The sequence below is a fragment of the Pygoscelis adeliae genome, unplaced genomic scaffold, assembly GCF_000699105.1.
Source record: "Pygoscelis adeliae isolate BGI_AS28 unplaced genomic scaffold, ASM69910v1 Scaffold12, whole genome shotgun sequence".
Classification (NCBI taxonomy): Eukaryota; Metazoa; Chordata; class Aves; order Sphenisciformes; family Spheniscidae; genus Pygoscelis; species Pygoscelis adeliae.
This window is the reverse complement of record NW_008824290.1, coordinates 3,037,489-3,052,451: the sequence shown is the minus strand read 5'-3', so window position 1 is coordinate 3,052,451 and position 14,963 is coordinate 3,037,489. Positions and strand designations below refer to the sequence as shown.

Here is a 14,963-nt window from a genome sequence, read left to right as displayed (position 1 = left end):
CCTGTGTATTATGTATAATGCCCCTTTTTTAACAGAGTTAAAATACATATGCCTTTCACTTAGAAGGAAAGCTTATGATATGGTATGTTTTAATTTATTTTTTGTTTTTCTTAAAGATGCTGAAATTATATTTTTGAAATCTATTCCTAACTCATTTCAGAAAATATCCGTGGGCTGGAAATATGTTCTCTTTCACTGGACACACAGCAATCTCAGTGCACAAATGTGAGATTTGCTAGGAAAAAAAGCAAGATGCTTAATGGAAAGAAGGTAGGCTCCTTTTTTGGGTTGTTTTTAATTTAAATGTTTATGAGCCTTTGGAAGAAAATATATTTTGTATCTCTTATTTTCGTCTCTTATTGACTTTGTGGAAAACTGCAATGAAATGTATGCTGCAGCATTGTCAAATGAAACTCCATAACAAAATGTCCTTTTATAACCTATAAATTCAATTCTCCACCATTTTTGTACTTCTTCCACTTACCTTTTTGCAAGAGAAGCTGCCTCTGCAAAGCCTAATTTTCATATCAATCTTGCTAGCTTTCTTTTTGTGCCCATATGTGCATACATATGATTTATTAAGTCCAACCATGCCCATGGAATTTACACATCTAGAAGACAGCCTAGTGCCTAAGCACCTGTGCACATCTGTCCTAAACTCATCGTAATAATTGCAACAGCAGAGTACAATTTTTTACTCAACTAAACCCAGAAGTATTTGTATTAAGATTTGCAACTGGGAAAAAAAAAGACTCATCCTCGACCAAATGTTTAAAAGACATGAATTTTTGCTTTCAATTACTGGCGGATAACTGTTATTAATCCCATACAAAATGTGTTACTTCATGTGCTTTGTAAATGTTATATTGATTGCACATGTGAAACAATGTTCTTCTCCCAAACTACAATTGCAGTTTATGCTCTATATCACTTGATGATCGAATGTCCCTATAGGCAATGCAGGGCCAGCAATGAACAATTGATAGGTTTTAGTGTAAGGTAAGTTTATAGGCAAGACTCAACAAACATATGTAATGAAATTTTCTTAGTTTCAGTTCAGTGACTAGAATGCTGATGTAAGACGTCTTTTACCCTCCAAATGCCTTGTACCAAATAGGAGTATAACCAACATGAAAACCTATATGGAATTTAATAGTTACTGCTATCAGCGAGGGAATGACCTGCTATACCTGGCCTTCAACTTTTGTCTCCTAAATTACTTTCTCTCTCACAAACTGTTACTGGAATGAATAAATTTGCTGAAGTTGCCATTAAATGTTTAAACAGACATTTTTTTCCTATTCTGCAAGTGTTTGTGCTTGTTAAATGCCTACAAACTGGGACTTTTGGTAGCGTGTAAGACCTTTTTGCTTTTGAAGTTCAATAAGCATTGGGTACCTGTATTTCTATGCTTTTAGAATTATTTGATAGCTTGTAGATATTTGGATTTCTGGAAGTGAAGAAGATAGCAACAGCTATTAGAAGTAGTGATACTTCTAAGTATGGATTAGAAGTAATGATACTCTCTGAAATTCTTTCATTAAGTGGTATCTGCTTCTTTTACATTCTTAATGCTAAAATATCTGAGACTGCTTAATGCTCCTTGTAAATATAAATAAATCTGAACAAAGAATATTGCTTGCTTAACTCTGATAACCAGTGGTTTTCATGTATTCTGGAAGTCACACACAAACTTGATTTTATAAATGTTTTAAACAGGTACAGGTACAATTCAATTGCATTGAAGTCAATGTAGCACAACACATCTATGTGACCATGAAAACAGTACCAAATTACTGTGAAGTCAAGCTGAGTCAGGAATACTATGTTGAAGGTAGGAAAACATCTTAAACCAGATGTTTTTCAAGAAACATCTTTTCAAAGAAAAAAGCCAAACCAAACCAAAAAACCCCAAATGCAAAGCCAAATCACATTCTGGGATACACTGATCTAACTGATGGTAGATCGTGTATGCCAGGACCAGTCTTATTCTATGTTTCAATGATTTATTTTGTGCATATAAATGTCTGACTTGCTGTAAAAAACAGAGACCAGAGTTTATATCTAAAAGGACATGGAAAACTGAACTACACTATGCATTTGTCCTAATTGGCCTTCTTGTGATTGGCATGTGCTCTTTCTCTGCCTGCAGGTTCAGTCCTGTGTGCTCTCTGTGCATAAGATGGAGCCTCTGCTTCTTGTCATAGTTAGGCCACAGGTGGTTTGAGAGATTGAGGAAAGCTTAACAAGAAAGTGTAAAGAAATTTCTTTTTACTTTCATTAGCTCGCTGTTCTATCACCTGTTTTCATGTAACTGGATAAGATAAGGTAGTATTTTTCCATATGTTTGGCATAAAATGCCTACCATATGCATATAAAAATAGATTCAGCACTGTGGTCCAACCAAGATACAGTGTGGCTAGTGAAGACAAGCGCACCAAATGGTGGTGCAAAAAATGAAAGGAGACCCCTTGTTCGGTCTGGTGCCTGGGCTTGTCCTGCCTTCCTATCGCCAGGGCCTGTGGGTGGGCAGCTCTTGCCCTTGCCCCTTGGTACAGTATCAACCCTTGCACGCAGTATCAGACACATTATGGCTGTTTCACACTTTCATAGAAGTAAAACCTTTTTGTACTTAAAAAGCCTTTCATTTTCTTGATAAATGCCGATTCACTATTGAAGTAGATATGTACTTTGTGAATAAAGAGGGGGGGAAATAAGGTTTCATAAAGCCCCGTTTTAAAACACTTTACAAGGGTGAGTAAACAAATGAAAGTAGGAAATATTACTCTGGGGAAAAGAACTGTGTGGGGAAATGAGAGCAAAGTGCTGCTCTAATACTGAGTTAAGCAAGGAGAGGTGAAAACAGTAGGCAGCACATTATGAGCTGATTTAGTGTTCTTAAATCAAGATTTAAGTTTTGGAGATACCAATATTAGATATTAGTTCTGAAAGTGTCGCCTGGCCTCTAATTCTGGTAAGCTCCCTGGGAGCTAAATAGGGTGTTTCTTTGTAAACCTAGAGTAGAGTCAGAATAGCAAAGATACACAGTTGTTTATAACAGAGGAATAAGCCTGGTAAACAACAGGGGTAGCTTTCAAGGAAAGAATAACTGAAATAATAATAATAATAATAATAATAATAATAATAATAATAATAATAATTTTGTTAGGTACTAGGTAAAGAAGTGCAGTGTTATATCGTAGATTGCCACCTTAAACTGCTGATGAGGTTTTCCAGTAAAAACCCCACACTGGTGAGATAGCTCCTTAAGGCAAGTTGTGATATAATCTCTGTGTGTGGTAAGGGTACTTTTCTTTTTTGCTGTTTATCTAGAAGTGGATGTAAATCTGCCTTTAAAAAGGGGTATAAGAGATAGGTTTCCTGTTGGGAAGCTATTGGATAATTTGGCAGTTTATTTACACAGTTATACAAATAAAGCAGCACTGAAGAAAACTCTGGCTTCTGTTTTGCAGATTGCAGAAACAGTGATGTGGGAAAATATATTTCAGCTTGTTCGGGTGAGCTGATCTTCTATACAACTTAAAGCTGTGAGATATTTCTGGTGACCTATACAATGATATGTTTTCATAGCTAAATAAGCAGGGAAAAAAATGATGATTTACAACTACCACTACTTATAATTGCCACATAGTTGATGATAGATAATGTCCTGAAAATGTGTTTCTTTATATTGACTTGGAAATGCTAGATAGCAGATAAAGATATCGACAACCTATTTAATACTTAAACTTTTGGAAATAGGTTTGCGTCCTTTTCACGCACTTCATTGCTGGTTTTATATTTTGTCTATAGACAGACCTCACAAATAGATTGAAATTAATTTACCAAACTGCTATCCTGATGTTGGCATAGCCATGAATATAAAAATAACGAAACGTCCCCCTACATATTGTGTTTGTCTAAAATAGTCATACATATTCTCTATGTAATGAAATTGGAACCTTGGGATAATCAGCTTTTGTAGTAGTATTTGTATATTTCAAGTATTTGTACATGAACTACATAACATTTCAAGTACTACGGTTGAGATACAATTGGTAGGTGTCCTGGCCTCTCAGTATTGCCAGTGCTAATTTAAAACTGAATAATATTGAAATTTATTCTCATGAAAGTTATTATATCTCATAAAATAAGAATACTTTTAGGAATATCAAGATATAAAAAGAATTAATTCAAACATCCTTGGTAAGAATCTATAGATATTGAATTTCATCTCCATCAAGTTATGAAATATATTCTGTACTTTTTATAAAGAAATAACAAAATCAGAAATAACAAAGTAATAAAGAAACAGATGTGATAATTTCATGCTTCAATTTTCTTTTTCAGCTGGAAAGTTTGATTATAATGTAGACAGGGCAAGGAAAATTATATCAGTGAATGTATCCAACTTTCTTCGAGATCAAGATTATTACGTTCGCCTGTGCCACAAATGGTTTACCTGTGAAGATGCAGGGGCATTTGCTGTGGTGAGTGAAAGCTCAAAGCAGTTTGTTGAACTGGTGGGGGGTGACTTGTAGGTGGAAATGTTCACTGAGGTCATAGTTACAGGAAATGCCCTTCTATATCTTTATTTAGCTTTATTAAAAGTCATTTACTGTCCTGGATTAATGACCATCTTTTTCATTTCAGATAAAAGGGAAGGAATCTTTAAAATCAGTTTCTCTGAAATATTCTCAGCTACTCCCTTGTCTTTGCATTGAGGTAATACAGTCTGGAATTTGGTATATGCTTCTGTTTCTGATTAAAGAAATTTTATCTGGGATCTGTGCTAAGAAAGGAGGAAAAATCTGTAGAAAAAGGCTCTAGACCTAAGTTTTTTACTAAGGCTTTTCTGACCTTATGATTATGTAAATGTAGAAGAGATTTTTTAGGAAACACTAATTAAAACATGAAGATAGAAGAAGATGGGATACAATTTACATTAATTTATGGAAAGTACTGTGTAAGATTAATTTGACTGATTTTTTATAAGCAATGAAAAGACAGAAAATTTAATCTGACTGAATTTCAGCATAGCATTTGATGTAGTATTGCATGAGAAACTAAAAGAGGAATTGAGGAAGCTGGGAGTGAGAACAAGATTTGTATGGTAGATAATACCTAGCTGGAGGGCTAACTCGACTACTCCTGTTAAATGGGGCTCTGCTAGTAGGAAGGTTATTTAAGGACCACACTTCCAGCAGTTCTTATCTAAGTGTTTTCATCAATGACATGGGCACAAAAGGTGGGAACGTGTTAATGAGATTTGCTGATAATACAGTTGAGAGGTGTAATAAAAATGGAAGAGGGACAGGATAATTGGAAGATACTAGAGATCTTCACACATGAAATAACTAAAGGCAGATGAAGTGCAAGTTCATGCACTTGCTCTAATAAAAAGAATTCTTGCTGTAAGATGCGAGCCCTCATTTAGAAATAACAGTGGAGAAAAAAAGATCTGGGTGTAATAGTTCATCGCAGGATGATTAAACTAACATGCTTACATGATATAAACGTGAACAAAGGTCTAGTGGGTTTGATTATTCCAAGCTAACAGGAAAGTATGGGCAAGGCCTTCTTTGAAATACTGTAGGTAATTCTTGTATCCATATTCAAGAAAGATTAATTCAAATGGAAGGTGTGCATAAAAAATCTAGAATGGTTGGGGAATGGAGAGACTGTCTTATAAAGGAGATTCAAAGAACATGTTTTCATTAGCCTGGTAAAACACATGCAAAGAGAAAATATGTTTGTTGTTTAAATACACATCAGAAGGGTCACTTATAAGGAAAAAAAGCCATTCTTGCCATAAGAATGAAGGCTTCATTCCATGAATATATTCAGGATAGTTACAGATTTTTTTCTGATAATCTGAGAAGTGAGATTTTGGAATATCTTTCGTAAAAGGAATAAAAAGTCACTAAACCAATTTAAAATGATCTTGGTAAGATATAAAGATACTATGTGACCTAGTTTCTCAGTGAATTTTGGGGTAGGGTTTACCTTGCAGAGTAAGATACCTAAATGTAGATGTCCAGATGTAGATATCTACATTTGAATTAGATGTCCAAACTCTTATAGTTAATGGAGATCTAGTTAATGCAGTCATTACTCAACTGGCCAAATGTAGATGGCTATTTTGGCATGTGCTGGGTAGCACTGTAGACTCCACTGGCTTCATTGGCTAGATCTTCATATGGCTACTGTAATAGTTATTTGGGCACTTTAGTCACACTCAGATGTATACGTTGTAGGCACCTAAAATCACATACCTTAATATGCAAGTTAAACCACAAGGTCTCTTCCAAGCCTAGGGATTTTTTTTTTATTGCACTCTGAAAGGTATGAGGTCACTGGAAAAATATTATTCCTCTCAGCATATACACAGAGAATTCCACAATACAATTACTGAGCAAACAGATGGGAACTGTGAGTAATAGAAACATTTGCACATGAATCTAAATTATTAGGGTATAGTAACAGCCATGCACATATACTTGCAGATTGGGTTAAGCGTTAGTCCTCAGATTTTAAGGATACATCCTTTACCATAACAAAGGCCAGGAGATCTGATATTATGATTCTTGAATGCCTTTTGATATCCCTAGAAAGTAATGACACTGTAAGAAACTTAATGAAAATCAAACTGGAAGAATTTCTAAATGAAATTGGGCTAAATATGTGACTCAGAAATAGTAGGAATATAGTGCTAGAAGGAATCACCTTAGTTCATCAGCTCCAATCCCCCTAATGATGAACAATAAAATAGATATCTCGTGCAAAACATCCTTTAAAAAAAACTACTTCCAAAGCTTTCTAATAAACATAGCATCTTTATCTTTAGTGGAAAGGTTGTCTGTCACATTCTGTCTGAAATGTTAAAAACCGGTGTATCTGAGAATCTCTAGCTAATGGCCACTTTTTGGGTTGTAGGGTTGGCTGGCAATTCCAGATGCAAGGAGGATACAACTTTGCCCCTTTGAAAATGGCAAGTATTGTGTGATTACTCTTTATATGAGTGATTTTCAGCAGCTCCCGTAGTATGTCACAATTTGAAATTCATCTAAGGTGAAAACCATACATTGCAAGACTTCAAGGACATCATCATATTGGTTTCTTATACTGTGGGTAAATGAAATAACTTACTTTCAGACCAAATTGTTCACCAAGTTTATGCCAATATAAACACTAAGTAACTTTCTAGTAATTTCCCACATTTTCTTAAGTCACACACAAACTGGCCAGAAGGAAGAAAAGCCACTGAGGTCAGCTTTGAAATGCTGATGTGAGCAGAGGGCTTCAAGGAGAGATTTGAAGAAGGTGTCTGACACACAACTTAAAGGAGGGAACAGGGAGTTGATAGAGAAGACAGTTAACTGCATATGGGAGTTCCCATACTTAATGGGAAATTATTCACACAAAGTGTTCCAGCAAAGTCAGAGTTTGGTCTGAGATGACAGCTGGAAAAGAAATTGTCTTTAGTGAAAGCTTTACCAGGCAGATAGAAAAAAGCATAGCCTGAAAAAGTTTTTTATTGTGTTCAGTCCAACATAAGTACAAGAATATTTTTTCTCCAGACTATGCTAAGAAGCCCATTAAGGGATTTTAGTATTTGATTAAAAAAAAAAAAAGAGAGAATAAAAACACCAACCCATAACAGTGCATCCAAACTCCATTAAACTGCATAGACATTCATTGCAATCCCTTCACATTCTTTCAGGGCTGATACGTTTGTGTTAAAATGGAAGCAATTTCTTTTTTAGTTAGCCCAGCCTTCATTTCTGGTTTATTTTATTGTGGCAGAATATAGTGTTTGTGACACTACCATTCCTTTGTAGCAATGGAGTGCAGTTTGACTAAATAAAAAGGGTATTTTTTTTTTTCTTTATTTATGCAATAGAGAGCACTTACAGGAATAGTCAAGCTCTGTCTGTAGCTATGTCTATGTCATGTAGTCAGATCTGGCTTTAAGGTCACCAAAGCAAAGCCTGTTTGCCATCTGCAGTATGAAATCCTAGCCTCTATTCTTACTAGCTGTTCAGCCTGAGGCTGGGTCTCATGGGGCACAGGTTGTTTTCTTCCAAATGTTCTCCTATCTCTACCTGTTTCCTGTGCTTGGAATGGTTATGCTTTGCAAGTGCAGGAAATTGGGCTCATGAATCGCATGATTCCTTCCTTCCTTCTGTATTCTGCTTCTTTTCCTTCCCCTCCTACTGCAGTCATTCTCCTCTCTGACGCCATTGAATCAGAACTATGGGGATAGCTGAAGCGTAGGTTACAAAGCTTTACGTAGTCAGAGGAAAGGCAGTATATGCCTTGGCACATTGAAGCTCTTGAAGCTTATTTCTGTCCATTTAGGAAGTTCCAATGGACAATTACAATTGAAAACTTAACTTATAGCTTTGATAAGGAAGTGAATATGCAAAATACTGTTTTGCAGCTATACTTTTCCTTTACTCAGCTATCCTCCTTGCAGGAATCTCAAGCAATTTTTCAGACTCTAGCACCCAGCTATTTAAGTATATAAGGAGTTCCAGCTTTTGAGCCACATTGTTTTCTTTTTAAATCCTTCTTTTTCATAACTGACAGGGCTGTTTGCTGGAATATCTAAAGCAGATGGGTTCTTTTTTTTGCTCACTTATCATTGATGTAATAAAGTTGGGATTATAGATTTAGTTCTGTGGTAGGAGGTAATTAACAACTGTGTATCAGAAAGAAGCTTCTCTATGTAATAACTCTTTTGGGTTAATGTAACTAAGAGAAGGAAAAAAGGAAAAAATAATGTCTATTGGTTACTAAAAAATGTTATTATATGAGACTGAAGATGAATGAGCATCTTTATTATGATGTAAATAAGTACATGCCACAAGGGAATAAAACAGAAGAAAACTCAGGTAATAAGTCAATGAGCAGGCCTGGAAACAAACCCGAGAAGTCTTAATTGTGGTGCTATTCTCTTAATTATTAGGATTACACTTACATTATATCTACATTATTACAGACTCCTATAACATTCAAAACGTAGCTGTGAAAACTGTCAGAACTGTTGGGACTCAGGGCTTTGCGGTCAGGTTAAATATTCTCTAAACATTAGCTTTATAGTACATGTCCATTTATTAAAAACTGCACTTTTTAAAAAGAATAAAAATGTCCAGCATTTTTTTAAAACAGAATAAAAATTTCCACTTCATAGAAAGTTTCAGTATTTTGATGTACACACATTGGGACACAAAGTTAAGACAGGAAGAGGCTTGGCAGAATTAAAAGATCTGGAAGGTTTCTATTAGAAAATATCAAAAGGTTTGATTTCAGGACATTTCTGAGAGAAGCAATACCAATAGGAATTGTTGTTATGCTTGATGGGAGTTGAATTTGGGCACCTGGTGTTTCCACTCTTTTATGTAGACTGTGCTTCTTCACTTTGCCACATTTTCTAGTGATGGGTATTGTTTGTTCACTCCTCTTGAACATCCAGCTGGCCACATTTTCAAGTTTTTGCTTCAGAAATAGTTGCAGAAATGTAATTTTTTTCCTACTTCTTACTATTAGGCAAATGTAAAACTTTTCAAATTACTTCTTGAAGTATGAACTGAAATATCAGTTTGAATTTCTTGCTGGAAATTCTTTCATCCACATGCAGCTAAATGGAAAAGAAAGTCAGTACGAAGTGACTACTTTGACCAATCAAATAAATAAGAGAGCTTTTATTTTATAATAGTGCCTATTTAAGATATCCCCAAATATATGTTGACTAGCTCTGAAATTACGGTGTGCCCAGTATACATAGAAAGAAGATTTATATAAATGCTGTAGAAAAATTATTTATTGTGAATTACTTGCACAGCTTTGTTTATGATTGGAGTTCTTGATACTCGGCTAAAGGCTTGAATTTATCTTCTTACATTGATTTTGTGTGCATGTAAGTCCTACACAAGACACACACAGTCTGAGTCTCCAATACCACGACCTCTAGTCACTAATGTATGGATCCATTCCAATTTATCATACACAGTTAACTGAAGGTCCTTGGTTAGCAATTTACTTGTGTTACACTCCCCTTGTGATTGATGGGCAGAGAATGCTCTTCCAGTGCAGCCGACTTAAGAACCGAGGCGTCATTCCCTGGTGATGCCTATCTATCACCCTAGTGGGAGACTGGTAAGACTAAGCTCTCAGGTTAGGTACCTCTGGTAAACGCCAGCACTTTGGTGGGATGAATTCAAGTTTTACACTGTTACAATGTGAAACGCTGCAGTTCTGATTGGTGAAAATGACAAGGAAATGGAAAAGCAATGCTTTTGGTTTTAAGCACAGATTTATGAACAATTTTGATTCATTTTTAGACATCTTGAATAATGTTTCGACTCTTTGTGCACAGATACGAAGGTGCTATGGGATAATATTGTTTACAACCCAGTGACACAAACCCTAGCTTGGGAACCAGCCTGTCCTGTGCTTGTCATGGTTAACCTATGCAGGTTAATGAAGTCTAACGACCACTGTGAAGATATACAAAACTCTTCCAAAAATTCTCCTGAGAAAGTAAGAGCTATGCAGATTTATTCAAACTGTGAGATTGAAGGCCATGACCAAAGGCATAATGTGAAAAGCTAGGTTTGGGAATAAAAGCACTTGCAAATTCCTCTCTTCTCTGATACTTAAAACTATTCATAATCACAGTCTGTTCTTGTACACTAACCGCATGATTTATTCAAAGAGCTCATGTTGACTGACTCACTATTAAGAAATAAAAAGTGGAGATGACTGTGAAGCTAGTAATGTTTGCTAAATTATTTGGTGTAAATAGGGTCTGCTTTTCATTTATAGTAAAGGCATGATTCATCTGCCCTGACTTTGCTGTCTAAAAAATAGGTGTTTAAGTCTATGCTATTCATCTCAGATTGCCTTTAAAGTAAGTAAATGAAACAGAGATATTGAGAGGACAACTCTTCTCATCTGAAGATAGGCATGTAAGAAAGGTCGGAAGGATTTCTCCTGAAGGTACCTCTTTCTCTTCACTGACTATATGACAAGAGTCTATTGTGATTAGATCACATTTGGATATTTAACATTTAAACACCTAAAACGTAAGTGAGGTGAAGGTAAATCTCTTTCAATCTTACTGGAGACATAACGGTACCTTGGTCAGGCATGATTGTTTTGTACTCTATTCAGATCTCTTTGAAGTGCCTTCCTCAAACTGGTCCAATGTCTTGAAATTGTGGGTGTTGAAATATTGGGTTCCTCAGTTCTTCTAGCCCTTATGTTCTAAAGTTGAAAAGAGTTTTCATTGCATGTATCTTGAACTGCTTAATGCTTCAATCTGAAGTCTTATGGTGCTGAATGCACTGGATTTATGAGGTTGGTTAGAATTCTGGCTTTCATCTTGAAAAGTAGGTTTCAGGCTTTCCTGATTGTGGAGAGAAGCCAGTAAACTTGAGGTAACAACTGAAAAGGCAAATAAAATCAAATACAAATTCTTAATTTTTGAAACTTTATGAGTATTATTCTGATGACATGACTGGGGGGGACTGACTCAAGACTGTTGAATGTTCTTTTGATTAGGAACTCCTGGCCAAGTGTTTAGTGATTGTTCAGATTCACCATTTCATGGGTTTCAACAAAGCCTTGATCTTGCAAAACCAAATATATTTAATTTTATATATCTGAGTGGTCCCTGCAGGATTCATCATCTGCTGACAACAAGCACAACTCCTTGCTTGCAGGAAAGAAAAAGAAAAGAAAAAAAAAAAGGAAAAAAAAAAAAAAGAAAGAAGCCTAAAATGAGGTTTGGCTGTTAATGGTCATATCTATTACCCAGAACACAATCCAAGATTAGTTTATTACAGATGATGAATGTTTTTCTGTATTTATTAATATTCATGGACAGGATGAATTTTCCCTTTTTTTCTAATTCATCCTAAAAGGTTTGATATTGAATTTGGTCCATTTCTTGTAGTGTAAACCTGAAGGACATCTCTATAGTGTGCTGGAGACTGCGGCAGAGATTCCTCACATAGTGCCAACTCCCCCAGTAAATTCTCACAATGCTGCACACTCTAATACCATGCACATGTACTGACTTAGGCCCAAAAGCTACATAACTCTTCTCTCTGATTAGGGTGGGGCTTTCTCTGTCAGTGGCAATGCTGTCTCTATATCTGAGTGGACTCTTACAGAACTATCTTCTGTGATCCTATTGTAGACATACCTGAGCGCATCCATTATGTTCTCAAAAAAGTTACAGGAAAGAGGTGTTACTTTGGTCATGATGCCATGTGTTGTGTGTAGGATCCATTGTGCTCAGTCACTTGAGCAATGGTGTTTATTTAAGTAAGATCACTTACATGGGTAGTAATTGATTACATGAAACAAAGCTTTTTATGCTGAAGTCCTTGGGTAAACAGCTGTTAATCAAGAAAGCAACATTTTGTAGGTCACTTAAGTGGATGTCTAAAATTCAGTCTACCTTTAAGTCTTTTCTGGAATAGGGATATGGAAAATTGAAAAATCTCTGAACTGAAGGTGGAATAACACTTTTGGGTATATGTTTAAATGTTCTGCTGAGTTGTTGATGAGTGGTAAATAAGGGTCTGAAACCAGAAGACTGTGTAATCAGAATTTTGCACACGAGCCACCATAGAATCAATTAATTTAGCTCTAATGGGTCAGACTGACTATAAAAAATGCTACATGTTACAGATAAGAAGAAGGAAATTATTCAGTAATCCAAAGTAGTGGTTGTTTCTATTCTTACTATTTTATGTGATTAACTTCCTAGAATGCATATAAAGTAAACAAACCAGTTCCTTTCTCAGTAATCAAACTATGAAAATTTTGGGTAATTGATTTTGTGAAATTAGTTAATGAAACTAGCTAATTCTGAGTGATCTCTTTTCAAGCAGGTTAAATATTCTCGTGTGGACACTCACCCAAGACTTTGCATGAAGGTAAAGGGATTTCTTTGTAAAACACCTATTAACTGCCCTCTTTCTGTCAGCTCTAAAAAAATGGGTTGCTAATGTTCTTTAGGATCAGTGTTTTGTTTCATAGCTCTGATGAATGGGAAGTAAGAATGAAAGAAATCTGAAAGGTTAGATTAAAAGGAGGTTCTTTGGAAGTGCAGCAGCAATGATAGGACACAGGTCAGATTGTGTCCTCTGTTTTCTCTGCTTAAGAAAAGCAGGGAAAAAATGTTTTAGGTCAATGCAAACTCTGAAGAATGCACTAAACTTAACGTATAAAGTTTTCCACATTAAATATTTGGTAATAAAAATGATTGATACCCTACATTTACTGGAGTAGCTTTTTTTTATTCTAGTTGAGAAAAGAATGCCACATAAGGTTAATATAGGCATATTATTGTTTTCTTTTAGATTACTTTTAAGTCAGCGGAACTACATGTTTCTGTAAAATAAGCATGTACATAAATATCTGAAGAATTGAGGGACCTAATTTAAGTCAAGGGTTGGAAGATACCATAGACCAGGAAAGCTGTGAATTCACCTTCTGCAACTTTCTGGAATACACTGATCATCTCTAGTTCAATCTGTAGCCACAGATTGAAATTGAAAAATCAGTTTTCCTAACAGATTTCTCTGCTTTCAGTTTACAACAAAGCAAGGCTTTTGGGTTAAATGTCCGTTTGCTCGTGGAGACTTTCCAGGTAAATGTATTTTTTTAATTACATAATATTGTGAAAAATATTTAAATCAGTCACTAGATATGAGCCTTCTCCAGTAAGCGAGATGTGTTCACATCACTGTAGCTTGTAAATTATGGCAAAGAGATTTGTCAGCTTGCTACTTCTATGTATCCCCAGTAGATCAAGCGTTTATCAGTATAAAAAGTAACTTGTGGGAATCAAAATAATTACTTGCATAACATTTGACGGCACTTAAGTAATTAAAAAGACATTTATTTTAAATATAACAATTTAGAATATAATATATGGTCCTTGCACATCTAAAAGTAAGTCTTTTCCTCTAATATCAGCTTGGAAAATGAGAACTGCTGCAGTTGCAGAACAAATACAAGTTTTCTTCACATCCCAAACCAAGGCACAGTTCTCAGTGCTTGTGTGTAACAGGACGCAGCTGGCCTCGTGTGAATCCGTTGGGATGCACCATTCAGTCTCTGTGGTTTGTATATATTATTTCTTAAACATTGTAAGACTTTTAAACGTATCTAACTGCATTCATTTATTATTCCATTTATCGCTCTGCAGCTTGAAAGCATTAATAAACCCATGCATGTACATATTGGAACAATTACTGGAACATTTTTAAGGCATGTAGTTCTAATTCTGATCTCACACTGAAGCAAGAAATAAATAAGGATCCTGAAGTCAAATGAGTCACATCAAAGGAAGTGACTATTGAGTGGAACCTTAATATTCTTTTAACATCATTTTTGTGGTGTAGTATTTCTATTATGTGTATAGCAAATGTTAGTGTTAGTATTTCATATATGGGTCACTGAGACAGCTGGCCTAGCAAATCTCACATCATGACATGTAAGACTTGAGGCATAAATCCATGGTAATCTTGAGCCACTCTAAATCTCACAGCTGCCAAAACAAACTCAACACACAGAAAAGGTACGTTTTCAGCCAAATTACCTTTTTGAGCCGGCTGACTGTGTGAATATACAACTGCTTCTTCCAGCAAAGTGGGGGAGAGAGGGAAAAGATTATGGGAGGGTGAGATTTCTGTTTCAGGCAGCAGCTAGTCATGAAATGGGAGCCTCATTCCTCTCTTGCAATTAAGCCTGTATCTCATACATTTTCAGTGCAGCACTGTGGCTTGCCCTTGCCCTTCAACCCTGCCTACCAGAGTTACCTTGTTGGCCTGACCTGTGATCTACTGAGAGGTACATCTGGAAAGTGGGGTCAAAGAGCAGAAGAGTGGCCATAGCATTATTTTTCAAACAGGAGAATATTAGCAGGATAGGTCCTAGGA

The 14,963-nt window shown here is 35.7% G+C and overlaps 1 protein-coding gene across 1 annotated transcript in view; it reads left to right on the top strand.

Moving 5' to 3' along the window:
* Nucleotides 1-14,963, top strand: part of IL17REL (interleukin 17 receptor E-like) — a 47,778-nt gene that overhangs the window by 26,400 nt on the left and 6,415 nt on the right. The window contains exons 4-13 of the mRNA XM_009318768.1: nucleotides 161-270; nucleotides 1,720-1,834; nucleotides 3,474-3,518; nucleotides 4,351-4,490; nucleotides 4,654-4,725; nucleotides 6,937-6,991; nucleotides 10,382-10,545; nucleotides 12,909-12,953; nucleotides 13,612-13,669; nucleotides 13,999-14,144. Of these exons, the coding sequence (XP_009317043.1) occupies nucleotides 161-270; nucleotides 1,720-1,834; nucleotides 3,474-3,518; nucleotides 4,351-4,490; nucleotides 4,654-4,725; nucleotides 6,937-6,991; nucleotides 10,382-10,545; nucleotides 12,909-12,953; nucleotides 13,612-13,669; nucleotides 13,999-14,144 (950 nt within the window). The remainder of the gene's footprint in view (nucleotides 1-160; nucleotides 271-1,719; nucleotides 1,835-3,473; nucleotides 3,519-4,350; nucleotides 4,491-4,653; nucleotides 4,726-6,936; nucleotides 6,992-10,381; nucleotides 10,546-12,908; nucleotides 12,954-13,611; nucleotides 13,670-13,998; nucleotides 14,145-14,963) is intronic.